The following is a 21,014-nucleotide window of genomic DNA, read 5'->3' on the forward strand; positions in this document are numbered from 1 at the left end:
GTTGTGCATGTGGCCACTCACTTCTCCCCAGTAGCATTTGTTTAAAACACTATCCTTTCTCCACTGAAGTCCCTCAGCACTCCCAATGACAATCAACTGATGGGATCTGCATGGGTCTATTTCCAGACTCCGTATCCTACTCCATGGATCTACGCATCTACTCTTTGCCAACACCACACTGTCTAGATTACCACAGCAACATCTTCGTTGAAAAGACATTTTTCAACACCCAAGAGTGACATCATTCTACTTGCCAAAGCACTGCTGACTTTGATGTAGTTTCTTCTCATTTGGGCACCTGTTGCCTTCGGGTCCACGACTAAACCAGAAATCGGAATATAAACTTAAACTCCTTAATCCCAGTTGTTTATTTTCGTTTTTTATGGTGAAACACCAAAGACAAGCACATGGCTTGACATGGGGTGTGTTTTGGCAAGTGCCCCGGTCTCCTGGTTGGCACCCCATCTCCTTTCGGTTACGCACTCAGGGGGTCTTGTGGCTCTGAGTATTTCCCTCTGCCCAGCTTTGGTCCCTCCTGCTTCCCACACATGGGTCTAGACACCCCATAAACTGACCACCCAGCTTCTGTGCCCTGCCTGGCCCCCCCACACACCAGCAATGCATGTGAGAGCACGTCCCATCTTCATGCAATGCCATACCTCCTCCCCCAGTGCAATGCCCCAAGAGCAGCCATCTCTGGGTCCCCACGTCCCCCCACATAGGCAAATCTGTCACATGAGGCATCCCGTCACCAGTCAGAAATGTGCCTTCACACCCCACCTTCCTCCTCTCTGAAATCATTGAGGGGTTTCAACACACACTTCCTCAGCAAGCCCAACATGGAAATTATCCTTTGAATGCCTGAATGTTCACATTATTTTATGAAATTCAAACTAGATAAGCATTTTCCACATCGATGTGACATCTTTTTATAAAGCAAACAGCTACTATAAAGTCCTAGGGTCATGCTTGCTACCAAAACGCCAAGGAGCAGGGACAACTCACAGTCAAGGCTCCAGGGGCTACGGGTGAAGCAAGTCGCTTATTAATTGACTGGAAGGTGGCGGCAGGGACGCCCGCAATGGTGTTCACGATCACATTTCCGCTCACTGTGCCTGCAGAGGGAGAGGTCTGTGAGGCAAGGGAACAGGAAAGAACTAGATTCTTATTGCAGCATCTCTGACTTCTTACCCGTTGGCATGCTTGTCCCTGTAACAGACGTTTTAATGGCTCCTGCCTGCTGAAGAAAGAAAACTATTTGAATTCCAGGTCAAGGTCTCCCCTGGGTAAACCGTCCAATGACTTCCATTTCATTAGAATCAAATCCAAACTCCAGACCATGGTTACACAGCCGCACAGCTGACTCTAGCCCCTCCCTCCCCACCTCCTCCCACACTGCTGTGTCTGTCCCTCGGTCACTGGGCTCTGGCCATGCTGACCTTTCTGACACCACATTTGCCAAGCTCAGGGCCTCTGTGCTTGCTGATTTCCACTCTTATCTGACTGACTCCTGTCACTCAGGCTGCAGCCCAGGGGCCAGATCCACAGAAAGTCTCCTCCTGACCATCCACCACTGTCCTCCCTGGGGTCTTGTGTGGCTGAGCTGCCTCTCCCAGTGGGATGTGACTCCATGGGAGCAGGGGGCAGCCCTCATGCCAAGTAAATGCTTAGTGAGTGCACTTTATGAATGAATGAAGAACAAAGCTGCCCAGGTGCACATAAAAATCCTACTGCAGCAAATATAATTAAAAGCAGAAGGAGGCAGTGGCTCTGCATAGTGAAACTATTCTCATGCCCAGCTGATGTGCAAAGCGGCAGTGCTGGCCCACCTAGTCCCAGGCGTTCTCCTGACATGGGAGCTCAGGGTCTGTGTCCCATGGGCAGACACGAAAGAACACACCAGGGCATAAGGCAATGGGGCAGGGGGTGTGAGATCGCAGTCTGCCTTTCTTTCCTTCTTGTGCCACTTTTCTCTAATGAGCACTGAGGATCCACGTGTGTGTGAGCACGTGCCGCACACGCTTTGAGGGAAAGCAGGGTGGGGTCCGGGGAAGGGAAGTTTGCAGACGGGCACAAACAGCACCTGCTCCACAAGTTTGTGGAGAAAAAGGAGGCAACTTCTTCACTGTCACAGTTCACAAAATCCTGTCTAACTCCAGACTTCCCAGCACCTCCCCCATCCCGCTGAGCTAAGCCAGCCCACAAGACCCCTGGAGGATAGAGCCAGCAGAGCGAGGGTGAAGACATGCGTCCCCTCTAGACCGGGACCCTCCAGACACGCTCTCTCTAGGGAAAGACTGGGCCTTCGCTGCTCCCTCCGAGTGGAAGGTTTGCAGGTTTGAAGTGTGCAAGAACTTCAACAAGCGTTCGTTCGAACAGACTGTTCTGCGCCAAATGCAAGTTACAGGCGCCTGTGCCAAGGAGGGGCGTCTTCTCACCAGTACTGCAGCGCTGCCCACTGTCGTGATCGCAGGCGGCACCTTCGGTGGGGGCTGCGCGGGCTGTGCCTGGGGCTGTGCCGGGGCCTGGGGCTGGATGGCTGGCGGCCCCGCAGCCTGCTGGCTGCCCGCCGTCTGGGGCTGGGGCAGAGGTGGAGGCGGCTGCTGGGGCGGTGGGGGCTGAGGCTGTGGCTGCGGCGGTGGTGGTGGTGGTGGGGGCTGTGCCACTGGCGGCTGCTGAGCCTTCTGCTGATCTGCCAGTGCCTACAGGGTGGGGAAGGAAAGGAGCCATGGGGAGAAGCCAGGGCCTGCAGCCCATGCACCTGTCTGCCAACCATTCATCCCAGCCACGCCCTCCCAGTGAAGCAGCAGCCCCAGCCCAGGCTCCCACACCTTCTTCTCTTTGGCAATCCGCTCTGCGCGGAGAGATGCGACCTGAATAGGAGGCAGTGGCTTATCGTAGTTGATTCCACTGAAAGACAAAAGCAAAAACTGAAAATAAACCAGCAAGCTCTAAAGTAGACAAACATTCTAGAAACTCAAAGCCCTCATTTCCTAAGCTGCCAAGTGCCGGGAGGGAGCTCCAATCAAGCCCCAAAAGCAAGGGCTGAATGGATCAGTCTCAGAAAGGAGAAAGGCTGCCACTCTCCCATTCCCTTCCAACAAAGAGCCTCTGCAGGCGGGGCTGGGCCTGGTCCACTGCAGCAGCGCTCAGGACAGTGCCTGGGACATCAAGTGCCCCAAAACAGTCAAGAAAATGGGCAAGAAGCTGTTCAGTGTTGTGCACCTGGCATCGAAACATCCACCCCTTCTCCCAGCCCACCAAACTGCCCACCTGCTCCATGTCAGGCCCACCTTCCCTCCCCAGCTGAGCACCAGCCCTCCTCCAAGGAGCCTTCAGCAGCAGTCAGTAGGTCACCTGCTCCTCCCCCTGCTCCGTATCCCCAGGCCCCACTCTGGCCTGCTAGACGCCTGTGAACTGTGTCCCTGAGAACTGATGTTCTAGGACCCAGGCAACACAAACACTCCTAGCCTTCCATGGTGCTGGGCTGCCCAAGCACAGAGCCTGACCAGCAAACCCCACGGGGAGGGTGGGCCCCCACAGCTGAGTGCCATGAGGTCCCCACAGGTCTCTCTACCCTCTCATGGAACTCCTGCTCCCAGGGGCTCCCATATGCTCCCCAGCACTGTCACTTATGGACTCCTTGATTCCTCCTGTCACAGAGAGACTGGCTTTGCTTAAAACTTTACGTACTTCCTCTCGACATCAGGACCCCCCACCACAGGGCCCAGGCCATGTGCTGCACTGTCTGGCAGCCCTGGATGTCATTCCTCCCACTTCACGCTCCTCCCAGCTCACTAAGTCGATACCTTCTCACCTGTTCTTTGACCTCACCCATGTCAACCCACTGAGCCCTCCACAATGTGCCCTGCCCGCCTCCCTGCTGCCCTCGAGTTAACATCAGGGCCCTCCCTCGTCCCCAAGTCTCTCTATCACATTTAGTGATAAGGCATACCCACACCAGACTCCTCCAGTCAGCCTGCTGCAGGCCAGGCCAAAGTGCCTCCACTGCTAGAGGGAAACACCCATTCTGTGCACCCTAAGGCACCACAGCCCAGCCACCCTGAAGACTCCTGCTCCACAAGGAGTTGCCACCTGCTCCCTCCCTCAGCACATGGTCTCCAACGCCCTTGGCCCTTGGTCGTCACATCGAGACTCTCCCATAGCACACCTGGCCTACAGAAAGCTGAGCCCCTACCCAGGCTGTGGACTGGCTGGCCTCTGCTGTGCATCCTGGGGCTCTCCTCTCACCCCCATCCTCCCACCTCTTCACCCTGTCCACCAGCATTTAAACAGGATCCACCTCTCCAACATGAACCAAATGCACAAAAATAAAACTAAGCCACAGAGATGCCCCTCCAGATCCTCACTCACTTTGCAGCCTCTATCCAACTTAATCCAACTGGGCTTCACACCAAACACTTCCACTGAGACCCTCAGTTACCTCCACACTGGTGCCCCTGATGTACCCAAAGGCAGCGACACATCGGAAACGGAGGCCAAGGCCTCTTTGCTCACCTGCTCCCCTCACCTTGGTGGTGCCATCCCTGGACCTCCCTCCTCCCACCCTGCTGACCTGCCCTCTAATCCCATCCCTTAGCTCCACGCACTTCTCACCCACGGCTACCAACCTGATAGTCTCCACGGCCACCTGACGTCCATCTGTCCCCTCACTCGGAGAGGAACGTTCCCCCTGGGTCTTCTCCAGCCCAACCAGCCCAGCCCAGCCCAGCCCCTTTGCTGAAGGCCCCAGCAAGCCTGGAACCCACCTGACATTGGCTCTGCCTGGCTAAGTTCTATTTACCTCCAGAATGAATCTCTATCCTCTGTGCGGATTAACTGGTTTTTGTCTCTGGCATAAGATAAAAAGGAGGGCAGGATTGTGCCCATCTTGTTCACTGCTGAGCTCCCAGCCCAGCACGGTACAAGGCATAAAACTTATCAATAAATACCAGCTGAACGAAATGATTCATTAATTTAATCAACAAATGACATGTTGAACATCTGCTCTGTGCCTCTAGGCTCTAGAATTCCTACATCCATAAAGGTCACAGACAGATGCTAAACAGGTCAAGCAAAAATGCAAAGATGATCCACTCTACAAAGAAAAATAAAGAGGGGTCAGGGCACAATTTTCAATAAGTTGAAGAGGTGGAGTGTGAGAGAGGGCCTGGAGTAGAGGGCATGAGCCATGTAGATGTCTGGAGAGACCATCCCAGACACAGTGAACAGCAAGACAAAGCTGTGAGGCGGGGCTGCAGGCATGCTCAAGGGGCATCCCACGGAGGGAGGCCAGGCATGTGGAGCAGGTGGGCAGAGCAGGCCTCGGGCTGCCTGCCTCTGACAAGGACGCCCGGGGCCATGTGGAGAGCAGCACAGAGAGACAAGGAGAGCGCAGGGCATCAGGTGGTGCCTGCAAAACCTCACCTGGGTGACAAGGAAGGCTGGAGTCAGAGGGGAAACTGGGTTTCATCTGAACATATATATTCCCATTTTATGATAAAGAGTCAAACACAGAAATCTGCAGAGACCTGGTAGCAAACACTGTGTCCCCAGCACTCAAGTCCACATTCCCCCGACTCTACTTGCTCTCTCACACCTACCCATCTTGATCCATCCATCGATTCACCTTATTTCTCCTTTGCTGAAATTCAAAGCAAGTACACTCACCCCAAACTGGATATATTTTTAAGGCGGAGCCAACAACACGTTTGCCAAATGAGAGGTGGGGCGTGGCGAGGAAAGGAGGAAGCCTCTCCAGCCCCCCACAGCTGCATCGTGTCTGTCAGTGTGTCCTCCGCCAGAGGCAGGGGCACACCCTCGCGTGAAGGAAGAACACACAAACAGGGGCTGGACATGAGCCGTGCTGGGCCTACCCCACACGAGAGCCGTGCTCTAGGCTCAGCCACTTAAGCAACTCCAACATTCCCAGCTGATGCCTGAACACACCATTTGCACAATAATTCACTAAACTTACTGAGTTTAAGTAAACACTGAAATGAAATCATTTTGAATTGTGAAAACCATGTCACAAATACAGAAATACCTTTCTGCCAACACGGAGGCATGCTTGGGGTTTTTCTGAAAGGGATTCATGCCAAGCCTGCAGCACAGAAAAGGAGATAGCAATTACTAAACACAGGAAAACATACTGAAGAAGGGAAAGTAATGACAAATATTAAAAATCAAGCTTCCCACCACTGACTCAGTCACAACTAAGGGAAACCAAGGATTTGGGAAGCATACAGAGGTTTGATGGGGGGGCTCCTCTTCCCGGCAGTCATCTTCATGAGGTCAAAGTGGCTGGTGTACAGCTGGGTGTGCGTGGCGTTTTCATCCTGGGCGTACATCTGCCCTGTGCGCAGAGGGCGGTTGTTCTTACTCTGAAACAAAATCGGCCGCAGCACATCAGACAGCGACCCCGGGAACAGGCGTCACTGATTCAGAGGCCTTACGTTAAAGCCCCCAGGATTAAACACAAAGTTCCTTTTCCTACCCCTTCTTCTGAAACTCCACACAGACCTAACAGCAAGGACACCAGTGGCCATCACGCGCTGACGGCTAACACTACTCCTCGATCTGTCTAGCCCTTTCTGCATACTACCTCTTGTGAGCCTCGCGATGACCCAGGGGGAGAGAACTCCCCACCTTCAGCTGGGTAGAGAGAACATATAGGCAAAGTGCCCAAGGTCGCACAGCAAGTGAGGCAGCGCCCACACACCTTCATCAGCGATCCGACCCCCATGGAACCAAGCAGCGGGTGCCCTACCTGCAGGCCTCTGCCCACAGCAGATGGTGAAGGGGACAGACGTCTGATGATGTCTGTATCCATTCTTGGGGGGGATTTGGCATTATTTGTGCCCGGAAATCAATCTTTCTTTCATAAACCCCAGACCTGAACCAAGTGCCTGCTTGCTCCCAAGACGTCTTAGCAACCTGCAGAACTTCACAGAAACCCTTCGTGCCATGGAGAAAATTCCAGTACTGTGATACAGCATGTGCAAGGCCAAAGGGCTAATTAGTGACATGTCAGGGCCAGGCCACAGAGCTCCTCATTCCTCACCCAGGACTCTCCTCTGTATCTCTAAGCTCTGATCATTCCCATAACTGGGAGTCAAATTCAGTGAGTCAAATTCAGTGTGCAGGATGAAAACTAAGACGTCTAGACGAACAGAGTAAGAGGCACACGTGGGGGAGGGGGTGTGCATGTTCATGCACACACACGTCTGTGCCAAAATATGCCTTAATTCAAAGAGGGTGACGTGTGAGGAAGATGAGAACTAGAAAATCAACATGCAAGGCTATGCTGTGCCACTTTCTGAATGCTGGACTGTACGTGTGAAGCATTCCCACGTCATAATAAAGTTAACTAGGAAAATAGAAAGAGTAAGAATAAGACCAGGTATGTGACACCCAACACCAGACAGTGAGTCAAAGTCACGGCAGGCAGACTAGCTGTAGGTAAAAGAATTCCTGTTTTGGTCTTGCCTGAGTGGGAGCTGCTCCACTTGACGCTGTGGAGCCAGCAAGCCATGAGGGGCTGGGAGGGGCCGTGAGGGGGTGGACAGGGGCCTCTCGTGTGTCTCTCCCATTTACACACACCTCTGACCACTACAACCAACAAAGGCTTCAATGGGGTGCAAGCAGGCTGGCCTCTCAGGACAGCCCCAGGGGTGTGGTGGCCCTCCAACGTAAAGAAGCAAGTCCTCTCCAGAGAGGAATGAGAGGCACTTGAGAACATTCTGGATTTCAAATTTCTCTTGGTTACTAAAATACAGATTAATTCTGAATCTCATCATATGCTCCCCTGTCTAGGTGCTGAAACAAGGTTTTCCAATTTATTCAGAACAGCACCCTTATACCTTATAAATATTTCTTGCCTTTTTCTTTAGATTAGCTTGAAATGTGAGCTCTAACAGAAGACAAAATTTTAGCTTTACATTTTTCCACATTAAGGTTATCGTGATTGTTAGAAATGCTTCCAAAACTAACAGACCAACATGAGACTTCAGGAAGTCTTGTCGGTAGAGGCACCACAAAACGGTGTTCTGAGGAAAGTCTGCTTCTTTTTGTTTCTAAACAAAAAAAGCAAACAAACGCCATATTCTGAGACAACTGTTTTTAGAAAAATGAAAACTGAGATGAGTCAGAGAGTGGTCACAGAAGTAATCTCCACAAATTAGAAGTAGAACAGCAAACTCCGTCAAAGTATGGGCTGGGTGCCTCTGGACTGGCCCTGTCCCGTCACGTGCAGCAGATGTGACAGGACATCTACTGGAAGCGAGGGTCATCACCCCAAAGGGCGAGGACACTTACAAAAGCTGGCATGACACAACATGCAGACGCTTTCTGTATGGAGGCCTTGGACCTACTCCTGGGGAGAGGAAGTAGCCAACTGGCAAGAAGGGGGAGCTGATGAAGAGAGCAGAGGGAGACCCAGAAAGAAACAAACCCAGCTCCAGAGGGATAAGACAAGGCCCCCGAATGGAGATCTGCTTATCAACAGTGCTCACTCTCCACGGTGGGGCCATCCAACACACAGCTGGCTTCTTGACGACAGACACCAATCACTCGGTTGCTCTGGAGTCAGTGAGCATCTGCAATGCTAGAGTTGGCAGGCACCGAGGTCTAGTGCCCGTCAAACCACCACAGAAGCCAAGGGGTCCAGTGAAAGCACAGCACACACGGCGGAGGAGGTGCTAACAGACTTTACTTCAAATAAGCTAACAGTTATCATGAACAAATGCTCTTCTCTCCCATTTACCCAACTCTTTCTTGAAAAAAAAAAAAAAACACCCAGAAAGGAAGGAAGAAACAAAAATAGGACAGGCCCTTGGATGGCACTCAGAACCAGCAGAGAGCACACAGAATTTTTCAAATGACAGAGCAGCATGGATGTTCCACAACAGGTGAAATCTCAGGCACTGGACTATGGTCTGCGGTAAGGTGACCGTGCCCACCACATCTCGAGTCCTGGGCCAGGCAGAGTGCAGGTCCCTCCCCTCACTGAACTCTCCAACAACCCTGTGGGTTGATCGTCCTCTGGACACGTGAGGACTTCCACCAGCACCACAGACTGTGGAAGAGGCGGTCTGCCCTCACCTTCCCTTCCTCTCTCGGAATGAGCACGTTCTCATAGCGGTTCCGGCACTGTTTGGAAGAACGGTAGATCCGGCTGCAGGAGTTGACAACATCGCTGACGAGGTCCCAGTTAGGTGTGTGAGCCGGGGACACAATTGTGAGGTTCAGAGGCAGCTCGAGTAGCTGCTTCACGGCCTAGAGGATCAAGTTTCAGGAACAACAGGTCACTAAGCTGTGCATTCACAGGCTTTCCCACTTTCCAAATGGATCATGACATGGAAACATAAGGGGGAGGGAGGGAGGTGGCCCACTGAGCGAATGGCCACACCAGCAGGCCCGAGCACGTGCTCACCTGCAGCAGGGCCCAGTCTTCGCTGATGAGCCACTCGGGGTTATCTGGACCCGACTCAGCTGTGGGTTTGGCAAAAGACGGCAAAGGCTTGGCAAACTGTGTTTGCTGCTTCAATAGAATATTCTTCTTCTGCTCCTTCCCTTCTCGTCGAATCTTCAACATGCCCGGTGTCGCTCGGTCAAACAGTGACCGAGGAGCGACGACCGCCTCCCCGTGACGCTGCTTCTTCTTCCTGCCTGCAGCTGAGCAGAGAGGCTGTCCTCAGCAAGACAGTCAACAAGAGAACTCCACCTTAGCAAGCGAAGGAAAGGGAACCAGAGGGGCAAGGGAAACTTCGGAGGCTGTCACCAAGGAGCCTTGGAAAGCATGTGATAAAGACAAACCCACTTCTCTGGCTTTTACTGCTAATTGGGGCTGTAAGCACAAAGGTTTCTCACTGCTCACAAAAACAAAGCAACAGAATACGTGAGCGTAGCCATGGGACAGTGCCACTGGGACAAGGTGCACACCTGAAGGGTCTGTCTTGTGTCGCCTGCGCTCCTTCCTCACGTACACGGGAGGCAGCTTAGACTCCGGGATGGGCGTGGTTTCGTACATGAGACACATGACTGAGTCAATGTAGATGTCATTGTCATCCTGGGGGGGGGTGGGCGGGGTCCAGAGCTGTGTGGAGAAGGGAAAGCCCATGAGCTTAGTGTCTCACAGGAGGCAGCTAACCCAACAGAGGGCGACAGGCACTCACCGGCATGACTTCTGTCTGCCCATCGGCACCTTCACAGACATATTCCTGTAGGAAAGGGGAAGTTTTTCAACTTGACACAGTCTTACTTTCATGACGTAAGCCATCAACTAATTTACCTTCAGACTTACTAAGTCTACACAGTAAGCATGACGGACATCACCCTTTACAAGACTTATAATGCATTTTAGTCATAGCTGGCAACACCATTCAGGGAATAGCCAACATGTAACTGAAAAATCTCTAACCAAGTGTCATCACCATAAAATGGTTCTTTTAGAACTTGAGTTGATATGAGGAGTATAAACTACCACGGTTTCTTCTCCTGGAAAGGCCCCAGACTCTGACCCCTGGACCTAGCCCCACGTACCGCATTGTAAGCATCCTCCCTCGTGTAGGTGAGAAGCTGCTCCTGCTCCTGCTCCTGCAGCGCCCTGGCCTCCCTCTCCCGCAGGGTCCTCACGTTCTGGGCCTCCCATGCCCTCACGGCAGTGAGCACAGCCTCCTGACGGGAAGATGACAGGAAAGGAGCTCTCAAGCTCATCACAGCAGTTCCCCCACTTGTTTCTGTCCCCTCCTGTCTGCGCTCGTGCATGCCCTAATGGTCAAACTCAGATGAAGAAACCTCTGTTCTCTGTCACAAGGAGTTCCCCTCCTATCTGGTTACGCAGCTTCTGGACCCCTCTTTTGTTCCCCACATATAACCCTCTATCTAGCACCAAACTGCTTCAAAACAAATTAAAACTGCCTATACAGGGTGTTCCAAGATTTTTCATTTTCCATTAGTTTCTATACTGTGGTTTTTAGCTTTTTCGTTACTCCTAGGCAAGTAAATTTACCTCAAATTTAATGCTGAAAAACTTGAGATTCTCACACATAAGATGATGAAAAGTTCATTCTCTTACCTCACTATTTCTCTCTTTTTCTTGATCAATGGAAGTATGGAATAACTCCAGGTAATTCAAAGCATATTTTTCAATTGGTGTGAGCTGTTTCAAAAATATATTTCTTGAATACTTAATAGCAAGTTATTATTGGTTAAGCTCCTTATACAACCCCCCACCAATATCTGAAATAGAAAAGTGACTGTTCTTGGTCAAAGTGAGGAAGAAATACTTCATAAAAGGGTCAAATGTTTAAAATATGTAGGCATAAAGAAAAAAATTAAGTTGAAGCACAAAAGAGAAAATGCCCAAACCTGCTCCATGAAGTCAGCGAACTCCTCCAGCTGCGACGGCTCTTCGTTCCACCCGGAACCGTCGGAGTCAGATGAGCCGGGCACCGCTTCCTCCATGGGTTTCTGCACATCCTCCTCCAGACACTCAATACTCTTGAGGGCCTAAAAAAATCACGTATTTAGATTACTGTGACATATGTTTAAGTCTCATATTTGAGGGGTTTTTGAGAAAAGCCATACCACATAAAGCTAACTAGATGCCTACCTCGTACACTGAGCCTCCCTAAGGTAAAGTGTTCATTCCTTGAGACCCCTCATAGGTGTACAACTAAGGACTGAGGAAATACAGAAAATGGACGTAAGGAACTCATTGCAGCACGTTGGACAGGGAAGCCCCAGGGAAGAGCCGCAGGCAAGCACACTGACACACAGAGTAAAGCTCCCAGACTCCAAGAACAGAGCAAGACGGGGCGTCCTGTCCAATCTCACACCTGATACCCATCACCCAGCCACAGCTCTGACCAACAAGAGCAATTCTTTATGGTACATGAGACACACGCCACTGTCCATGGTATTAACAGGAGATAAATCACCCAACATCGTGGCAGCCAAAACAGCCCACAGAAAACGTGATACAGATCACAATGTGAAGCAGACGACAGCTGTGTGAGACAGTCAGTGCCAGCAAGTCCAAGAAATGCAAACTAAAGTAAGGAGACACCACTGTGCCTATCACACCAGCCAGGACCACACACCTGACAGGTGCTGGCAGATGTGGAGACACACTCTCACATCAGAGAGGATAATACAGTTTTTGGTTAGTGGATATCCATTAAGAACTGGCACAACCTCTTTTCAGGGCAATCTGGCAAAATCTGAAAAGTTTAAAATATCATCGTACCTCACACTACATACAGAAATGATTTCCAGACAGATTATACATCCAAATATGAAGAATCAAACACTGAAACATCTAGAAGAAAATAAAGGAGAATGTATGACGACCTCAGGGTAAGGAGAATTTCTCATAAGCAGAACACAAAAGCACCAACCACATAATAGACAGTCTGCTGGGCGGCACTGGGACCAAGAATCTCTGCTCATCGAAAGACAGCATTAAACAAAGCAAACCACAGAATGGAAGAAGACAGTTCACATGTATCCAACAAAGGCCTTGCACCCAGAATACATTCAGAACACCAAGAAGCCATTAAGACAAAAAGACAACCTAGTTAAAAAAAAAATAGGAAAAAGACATGAGCAGGCACTTCATAAAAAAGTATTCCCACTGCCCATGAACACAGGAAGAGGTTAGCAAATTCATCAGCCAAAGCCGAATGCAAATTAAACCAGAGAGATACTATCACATATCTACCAAGACACCAGTGAGAATGACGTCCACGTCTCAGCAACACTGGGCAGTAAACTGGCCCCCACAATCTAGTCTCAACACAGAGCCAGGAGATTGGTTTAAAGAGCACGCCCATGGTCAGGCCTCATCTCCATCACCCCCTCGTCCCCCTGGGTATACTGACATCCCTGCTGTCCAGACACAGAGGCGGCCTTGCACGTGCTGTTCCTCTGCCCACATTGCTCCTGCCTGGACGTTGTCTGCTCCCTCCCCAGAGTCAGCTTCTCTGCACTTCACACCATCTCAGAGGAGAGTACATATTTCACTCGCTTACTGGTTTGTTATCTCTCCCCTTACTAGAATACAAGCTTCATGGAGGGCAAGGCTGGTGTTTTTTCAATGCTATAGCCCTCCTGCCTAGAAAGTGCCTGACACACGGTAAGACATTCACCCAATACGTTTCAAAGAATCTCTGCTGAAATATTATGCTGCTTTGAAGACAACAAAGTAGATACCTATGTGCCAACACGCAAACATCTCCAAGATATATTAAGAAAAACAGCAAGGGTACGCAACACGCTCACGGTTCTCACACACACGTGCACACACATGTTCATGCCTCACATTTTTCTTCCAGGATACGTGTGCAATTTTAACCATGGTTAAATGGTTACCTCTGGGAGAGAAACTGTCTTCCCTACTATCCTTCTGGGCTGTTTGGGTTGCTTTTTTTTTTTTTAAAGATTGGCCTTGAGCTAACATCTGTTGACAATCTTTTTTTTTTTTCCTTTCTTCTTCTTCTCTCCAAAGCCCCCCAGTACATAGTTGTATATTCTAGTTGTAGGTCCTTCTGGTTATGCTATGTGGGATGCCACCTCAGTGTGGCCTGAGGAGCAGTGTGTAGGTCCGCACCCAGGATCTGAACTGGCGAACCCTGGGCCACTGAAGCAGTGTGCAAACTTAACCACTCGGCCATGGAGCCAACCCCTGGGTTTCTTCTTTAACCTCATGCAATTATCAACTATTTTTAAAAGGATAGGATAGATCTGTTCTTCTCGATAGAGAAAAAGCTGTAAGATGTTTCTGTGCGAGGGACATTACACCAGAAGACTCCTGAAAGGAAACGTAGGCACCGCAGACAGTGGCTGTCTCTGAGCAGGGAAGGAGGCTGTGCGACAGGAGACTTAGATTTCATCATAAATTCTTGAAGGTTCTACCACATACATGTATTACTTCTCAATAACCAGATAGTTAATTTTTAAAACTGGAAGAGGAGATGGCAAGTCCTCCTCACCAAGGGCCCCAGCCACTCAAGGAGGAGGAGAGGGCCAGGGAGCCTCACACTCTGGGCAACGAGGCAGGAAGAGGACCGGGACACAGGGTCCCTCTAAGGTAAAAGCCTGGAAACCAGTGCCCAGGAAGGGGGTAGAGGAGGAGACGACCTCCTCACCAGGTGGGCCAAGGGGAGGAGGGTGAGTCCTGAGAGGAGGAAGGCAGCCTGCAGCCGAGGGCCCCTCCACGAGGCAGGACCGGAAGTGAGGTGGCCCCAACAGTGAGTCTGTGACGTGTCCACAGAGCAGCACCACTCAAAAGCAGCATCACGTGAGCCATATGTACAATTTAAAATCTCTATTACTTGTGTTAAAAATGTAAAAGCCAGTATTTTATTTAACCTGATACATTCAAAACATTATTATTTCAACACGTAACCAACAGAAAAAGGTATTAACAAGGGAGTTTACGTTCTTTTCTGTACTGTCCTCAGAATCAGACATGTTTTTTACATGCACACACAGGGCTCCCATTCAGAGCGTGGCTCTTCCCTAGCAGTGCTCTGAGACAGAGGAGGAGCTGAGATAGCTGACTATCGGGGGGTGGGCAGGGGCAGACCACACAAAGCAGAAGGTCATGGACAGGACAGGCGAGCAGCAGCTCGGGAGTGACAACCTTCACACGATGGCTGGGGAAGCTGGGGGTGGCTCAAGAAGAGCAGATGAAGACACCACAGCTGCTGAGCTGGGCAGCAGGGACCCAGGGCCCACACGACTCAAGAGCAGGAGAGGTCAGGACTCAAAGCAGGCCCAGCTCCTTATCAAACAACTCTTCAGGGCAGGCTGGATCTGTTCTTACCTCTATGAAAGGTCTGGCAATCTTGGGTGCAATGGTTTCTGTGATGGAAGGTTCCTGAGAAAGGACAACGAACTCTTCAGCTTTTACTGGAAAGCCAGCATCATCCATGGGAGAATAGACTTCAAACAGTTCCTGGATAGTCCGCTGAACACAAAAATGCATATTATTCTCCAGCAACAAAAAAATGGTTTCATGCCTGCCCTGAGCTCGACTCCTGAGTACCAGGGAAACCATCAGACAACCCCTCACTGACTGCATGGACTCCATACAGTTCCCCTCCCTGTAGGGTAACCCTGCTAAGGACTTATAAATGAAGGATACCTGCGTTAAGAATGCCATGGAGTAATCATTTCCCTGAGCAGCTACTTCTCGGATCAAGTCTTTGGTTCCATTTTTCAACAATTTCTCTTCAATGGAATTGCCACTTACAAGCCTACAAACAAAACACAGACACACACACAATGACAGCAAAGACAACTGGAAGCAGACCCGGGGGCAGAGACAGCCTGTGAACAGCACCCCTCACTGCTCAGGTGGGTGCTGCATGGCTTTCAAAGTACTTGTCATACACAATGCCCTGTTGAGTACGTTCCTTCCTTCATGTGGCGGTCAAAGGCCTCCGTGGTCCACTGTCCCCTCTCCCATCTCCGTCCAGCTGTGCCCCCACCTCCACACAGCATGAGGGCAGGCCCCAGAAGCCCTGCACACTGTCCCACACCTCCGTACCCAGTGTCCTGCTTGTCACCCTCATCTCCCCATCCTATGGCCTCCACCTGGAAAAATCCTACTCGGTCCTCCTGGACTCATCCTGAGTACCTGTCTTCCTCAGTGCTGACAACCTGGCACACGGACTTCCACAATGCGCCCTGCACCTTCACGTGATCACATTTATACACGGTGGTCAGGCATCATCTGCCTCATTACACATTTATCTCCACTTTGCTTCTCACTGAACAGTGTCCTACAGAAATCCCCCAAATGAACTTATGTTTCTGGTGGCTGCTCAATACTCAGGGTGTGGCTGTACCCCAAGGATGGCACTGGCTGGGGTCTGCTTCATGCCACATGAACAAGCTGCAGTAACTACTCTTATATCACGGGCTCAACCCCCTTGAGAGTAATGCTGGGGGCAAAGGGTACATGCAATTTTCACTTCAACAGACCTTGCTACACTGCTTTCAAAAGAGTGAAATGACCCTGAGTTCCCAATAAAGTACGGAGGTTCCCTCACCGGGCACTGCCAGCAGACATGCCCTTTACGGTCTCACCTGTAGGGGCATGTGAGCAGAAAGGTCACCGCACATTCAACTTGCATTTGTGTCTACCTTTGGGCATCCTGTCACATGTTTTTGGTCACCCGGAAGTGCCTGTTCTATTCTTAGGTTCCCTCCCCACCCTTCTTAAAAAGGGGGTCGTTTACCTTTCTTCTCAACTTGTAAGAGTACATAACCCTCTGTCTATTAAGAGAATTGCAAACAATTTTCCAAATCTTATTTGCCTATTAACTGTGCTTATGGAATCTTTTTGCAATACAGCATGTGTTGCTTAATAATGGGGTTATGTTCTAAGAAATGCAGCACTAGGCAATTTCATCGTTGTGTGAACAACAGAGAATGTACTTACACAAATCTAGATGGTGCAGCCTACCACACACCTAGGCCGTATGGTACTAATCTCACGGGACCACTGTCATATATGCGGTCTGCTGTCAACTGAAATGTTATGCAATGTGACTACACTTTAATTTTTATTTTACTATACTCAAATATGCCTATCTTTCCTTCCTTTCGAGTTTTCTGTTTGATTAAAGTGATCCCTTCAAGCTCCAGGCTACAGGTATTATCTCAAATAACACTCTAAAATTGTTGCTTTATTTTTACATTTATGTCCTTAATTCACAGGACTGTATTCTAGTCATAAAGCAGGAAACAGCACTCCAACCCTGTCCCCTTCCTCACGGACACACAGTGTGTCACCAACACATTGAATAAACTACGTTTCAATTAAACTGAAATCCCACTTTGCTGACATCCACATCTGAGCCAGGCTTTTTAGCCTGCACTGCTCATCTGTTCTGATTCCAACAGCATGTGATGAGGCCACACGCTCACCCTCAGGAACTCCAGCAGACCCTCTCCCTGCAACCCTTGTCATCCTTTTTGCTGGTCATCATTATCTTTCACCCAAATATACTTTAAAAACCATTTTATCCAACTGTGTGTGTAGGTCCATGCACACAAATACACTAACACCAATAATCAGGGCTTTCATTAAAATCAAGTTAAATTTTAGTATCGCTTTGGGAAAACTTCACATTTTTATGAACCACATCTTCCTGTCCAAAAACACAGCATATCCTCCCACAAGTGACATCTCATCTTGCAACTTTTCACACAATTTTATACTCTTACTTCTTACACGTTCTGCATCTTTACTGCTAAGATTATTCCTGAGTGTTTACAGATTTTGTGGCTACTGAGAAAAAATATTTTTACCATTTCCATCTAGTAATTGCTAAAGGCATTCAATGATAAGGGAGAAATTAAACAATGAAACATTATTCATTCAATACAAATGATGTACAAATTTACATTTATTAGCATGGAAATACACTCACAATATATTGTTAAAATAAAAAGGGATTACAAAATAAGACTGATGACATGAGCCATCTAAGAAAATTTTTTACATGCCTGGAAAGCCATACACCAAAATGTGACGGACTGCTATTTCTATGGGAGAGTTACTCTTCTCTACTTGATTTTCTTCTTTTTTTTCAATGAACAAATAATATATTTATAGTCAGAAACACAACAGTAAAGCTCTTTAAATACACTAAGATTACTACGTTGCACAAGCTGGGGCTTCAGTCCTGGGCCAGCCGCCACTTGTGAGACTTCACGCTGACATGTCAGAGAAGCGGCCGCGGCACAGGAGAAGGGGTGCATCAAGTGCTCAGCGCACACCGGGCACAAAACAAATACGCAAAAAAAACTGCAGACCTACTATGACTGCACTACTATGTAAATACTTCTGGAAATTCAGAAATAGAGCAGGGCCTTCTCCATTTTCCTCAATTACATATATTTGGCCAGTTATAAGATTTAATTCTTTCAATAGCCAATTTACTAACAGATAATTCATATTTGACGATAGCTGAAACAACCTAAAACATAAATCATTCTTTAAGGTTCAGATACTCTAAAAGAGATACAACAAATACATGTTGAAAGGACAGCAAGTTATGTCTAAGCAACACAACTCAGTCACAATTTCAAGCAAACTAAATTGTATCTCAAGCAAATGTTAAATATAAAGAAAGAATAAATAAGATAGCAGGAACATAAGTCTGCCTGAAGGAAAAGTAAACAAAACTTAGCGGAAACTTCCAAAGTGCACTGCAGCGTGCTATCCCAGGCCCACAGGGCCTCTCCGCGGCAGCGCATCCAGCGCCCACGCCTGCACAGAGCTCCCCCTCGCACATAGGCTCACCCCAGCCTCAGCCCACTCCTCACCTGTATATGTGCACATCCTTGCGCCTCCCGATCCTGTCACACCACTCCTGGGCCTTGGCATCCATCACAGGGTTCAGGTCATTGTCATAGAACACCACCGCGTCTGCCTCTACCAGGCTCACGCCTGTAGCGCGGCTGTGAGTGGAGAGAATTGCACAGAAAATCCTCCTGTCTCTGTTGAAACTCCTCATCAGTTCCTAAGATGAAATAAAAAATCTCCAGTTAGTATTCTTGGTAAATGTTCAGAAACCTTTGACACTTTCTGCTATGTATCAGTCAGAAACTATTCCATAACAAAACTATTTGGTTTGTGTTTCCTTTGACACATGGCCTATGTTCAAATTAGACCAGATTTTAGCATTTTATTCTAGCTCTTCTGTGCATTTGCGTCATCTCTCACTCACAGATCACAAACATCTCTATTTAAATAATGTGAGTCATCACTTACAAAAAGGAAAATATCAGATTCCATCTGACACACACTGTCAGCTCAATCTGTAGGCCCCACAAGAACACAGAGTCTTACTGGGGAGGGATACGTGCTTTTTCATGTGCCCTCAGGCAATGCCAGGGCACTTTACAGCAAAAGTCCCTGGAGTAAGGCTGAGGGAGTAGGTAACAACAAGGAAGAGAGGCTCCTCCACCTCACTCAAGGCCATGAGCTGAAATGGCCTCAGCTGAACACCTCTCTTCTGCCATGATCTCAGTGCCAAAACAGACACAGCAGTTGACCAACCCTTCTCCTTCAAGAAATTCTCTATATAATTTGTTACATCACTACCAAGAAAGCTTGTTAATAAAGACTGTGGTGGGGGTCGGCCCCGTGGCTGAGTGGTTAAGTTCGCACACTCCACTTCAGCAGCCCAGGGTTTTGCCGGTTCGGATCCTGGGTGTGGACATGGCACCGCTAGTCAAGCCAGGCTGAGGCGGCGTCCCACATGCCACAACTAGAAGGACCCACAACTAAAAATACACAACTATGTACCAGGGGGCTTTGGGAAGAAAATGAAAAATAAAATCTTTACTAAAAAAAAAAAAGACTGTAGGGTATTTCCTTGCAGGCCTTCTCGTGTGTGTGAACGTGTGTGAGAAGCCCTGACTGTGCCATATAACCTGAAGGGGGTAAGATAAGTGGGTAAAAAAATAGCTTGCCTTTGGCTCTCGGGAACATTTTGCAATGCTACTAAAATCTGTTCCGAAATGCTGTTGATGATGGCTTCTCAGTGCATCCCCTGGAATGCCTGGGACGGGGTCTGTTTACAATACTGCCAAGCCCTACGGCACAGGGACAACTTATCCACGCACTGTTCTACTACCAGACAGTCACTTTGCTCTGAACTGGGAGTTGTTACGAACATTTCTACAGTGAACAACTGTGTACATAAATCTTTAAGAAGTGTGGTGGTGCTGGGGGAGAGAGTCGCAGATACAGAACTACTACACCAGGCACATATCCATTTTTGGGGTTCACAACCGATACTGTCAACTTGCCTTCTAGAAAGTGGTAGTAATTTGCACCTCTACCAGCAGGGTATGAGAATGCCTGTCTCGTTGTACCTGAGGGAATCAAGATACCCTTAGCAAATTTGACGAGTGAAAAACAAGCATATTATTTTAACTTGGATTTCTTTATCTTGCAATTCTTGCAAATTCATCTAGACAGTTTCTGTATTTCCACCCCATACCACCTCCTGAAGCACACCAATCTTGTCCTGTAATGACCGCAGGACATCAAGTCTAATTCTGAGACATCTAACCGACCGTGTGTCTCTGGAATAAAATGACTTATGAAAACATATCAAAGGATGGAGCTAAAGAATTACCAAAGTCCAACGACATTCACAAGTTCTTTCCTTTGTTCAGAAGGGTCATGACAACACTGAATTTACACAGCTCTGAGAAACCAGGTCAGAAACTGGCAATTAAAGTTCACACAACTGAACTGTAAATGGTAACAAAGTAAACAATTTCTTCTTACCTGCCTCTGTTCACTGTTGGCATTTTCATCAATTCTTATATAGGTGAGATAATGGAAGTTCAAGAACATTTCTAAGATATCTAACATAAGAACCATCTGCGATAAAATCAGCACTCGACGTCCCTCAGATTTCAATTTCTGTAGTAAAATAGCTAAGGCTTCCAACTTTCCTGTGAAATGAGTAACATCAAGAGTATCTCAGAATCCAAAGCAAGTGAATCTGACATGGTAAGCAGTGCAAATGGGATCTCCTCTCATACCTGAGTCAAACTGGACCAATCTCAGCTCCGGAAACTGCAGTGAGCGCAGAGCCGTCATCTGCTGCAGCTGCTGGGCATAGGGAGCTGTGTGTTCTTTGAGGCAGTGCCTGAAGATCCTCATCCTGTGGCTGTAGAGGGAGGGCGGCCTTGCCACCCACAAGGAGGGGGGCGCAGCCACAACCGGAGGGATCACACACACCACCCTGAGAAGCAAAAAGCATGCTCGTCACACAGCATCTCCACCACGCAGCACCTCTGTCTCAGGCAGTGAAGGCTCCAGAAGGAAGAGAGCAGAACCCTTTGACAGTCGGAGCTGCCAGAGAAGCCAGAGTGCCTAATTCTAGTCACCACGGGGCTGATGTGGCTGCTGTGACAGCCCATACTATCCATCACAGCAATCATGGGAGCAGGTCTCGACCAGTCCTGGCCAT

The 21,014-nt window shown here is 48.9% G+C and overlaps 1 protein-coding gene and 1 non-coding gene across 27 annotated transcripts in view; both read right to left on the reverse strand.

Annotated features, from left to right (window-relative positions):
• LOC106843859 (E1A-binding protein p400) overlaps window positions 1-21,014 on the reverse strand; it is a 120,040-nt gene that overhangs the window by 22,521 nt on the left and 76,505 nt on the right. For 19 of the 26 annotated variants that reach the window (XM_044776097.2, XM_070515819.1, XM_044776103.2 and 16 more), the window contains 18 exons: window positions 20,584-20,786; window positions 20,324-20,493; window positions 18,346-18,542; window positions 15,152-15,263; window positions 14,831-14,974; window positions 11,371-11,511; window positions 11,078-11,161; window positions 10,543-10,677; window positions 10,176-10,220; window positions 9,943-10,096; window positions 9,434-9,675; window positions 9,103-9,276; window positions 6,247-6,383; window positions 6,047-6,103; window positions 2,832-2,910; window positions 2,439-2,702; window positions 1,192-1,240; window positions 1,006-1,115 (listed from right to left, as the gene is read on the reverse strand). In XM_044776097.2, coding sequence (XP_044632032.2) covers window positions 1,006-1,115; window positions 1,192-1,240; window positions 2,439-2,702; window positions 2,832-2,910; window positions 6,047-6,103; window positions 6,247-6,383; window positions 9,103-9,276; window positions 9,434-9,675; window positions 9,943-10,096; window positions 10,176-10,220; window positions 10,543-10,677; window positions 11,078-11,161; window positions 11,371-11,511; window positions 14,831-14,974; window positions 15,152-15,263; window positions 18,346-18,542; window positions 20,324-20,493; window positions 20,584-20,786 — 2,497 coding nt within the window. The remainder of the gene's footprint in view (window positions 1-1,005; window positions 1,116-1,191; window positions 1,241-2,438; window positions 2,703-2,831; window positions 2,911-6,046; window positions 6,104-6,246; window positions 6,384-9,102; window positions 9,277-9,433; window positions 9,676-9,942; window positions 10,097-10,175; window positions 10,221-10,542; window positions 10,678-11,077; window positions 11,162-11,370; window positions 11,512-14,830; window positions 14,975-15,151; window positions 15,264-18,345; window positions 18,543-20,323; window positions 20,494-20,583; window positions 20,787-21,014) is intronic. The other 7 variants (XM_044776109.2, XM_044776110.2, XM_044776099.2 and 4 more) reach the window with 3 other exon arrangements.
• LOC123288504 (small nucleolar RNA SNORA49) lies at window positions 18,827-18,957 on the reverse strand. The gene has a single exon (XR_006532203.1). It is a non-coding gene; the product is annotated as a small nucleolar RNA SNORA49 (small nucleolar RNA).

The sequence above is a fragment of the Equus asinus genome, chromosome 8, assembly GCF_041296235.1.
Source record: "Equus asinus isolate D_3611 breed Donkey chromosome 8, EquAss-T2T_v2, whole genome shotgun sequence".
Classification (NCBI taxonomy): domain Eukaryota; kingdom Metazoa; phylum Chordata; class Mammalia; order Perissodactyla; family Equidae; genus Equus; species Equus asinus.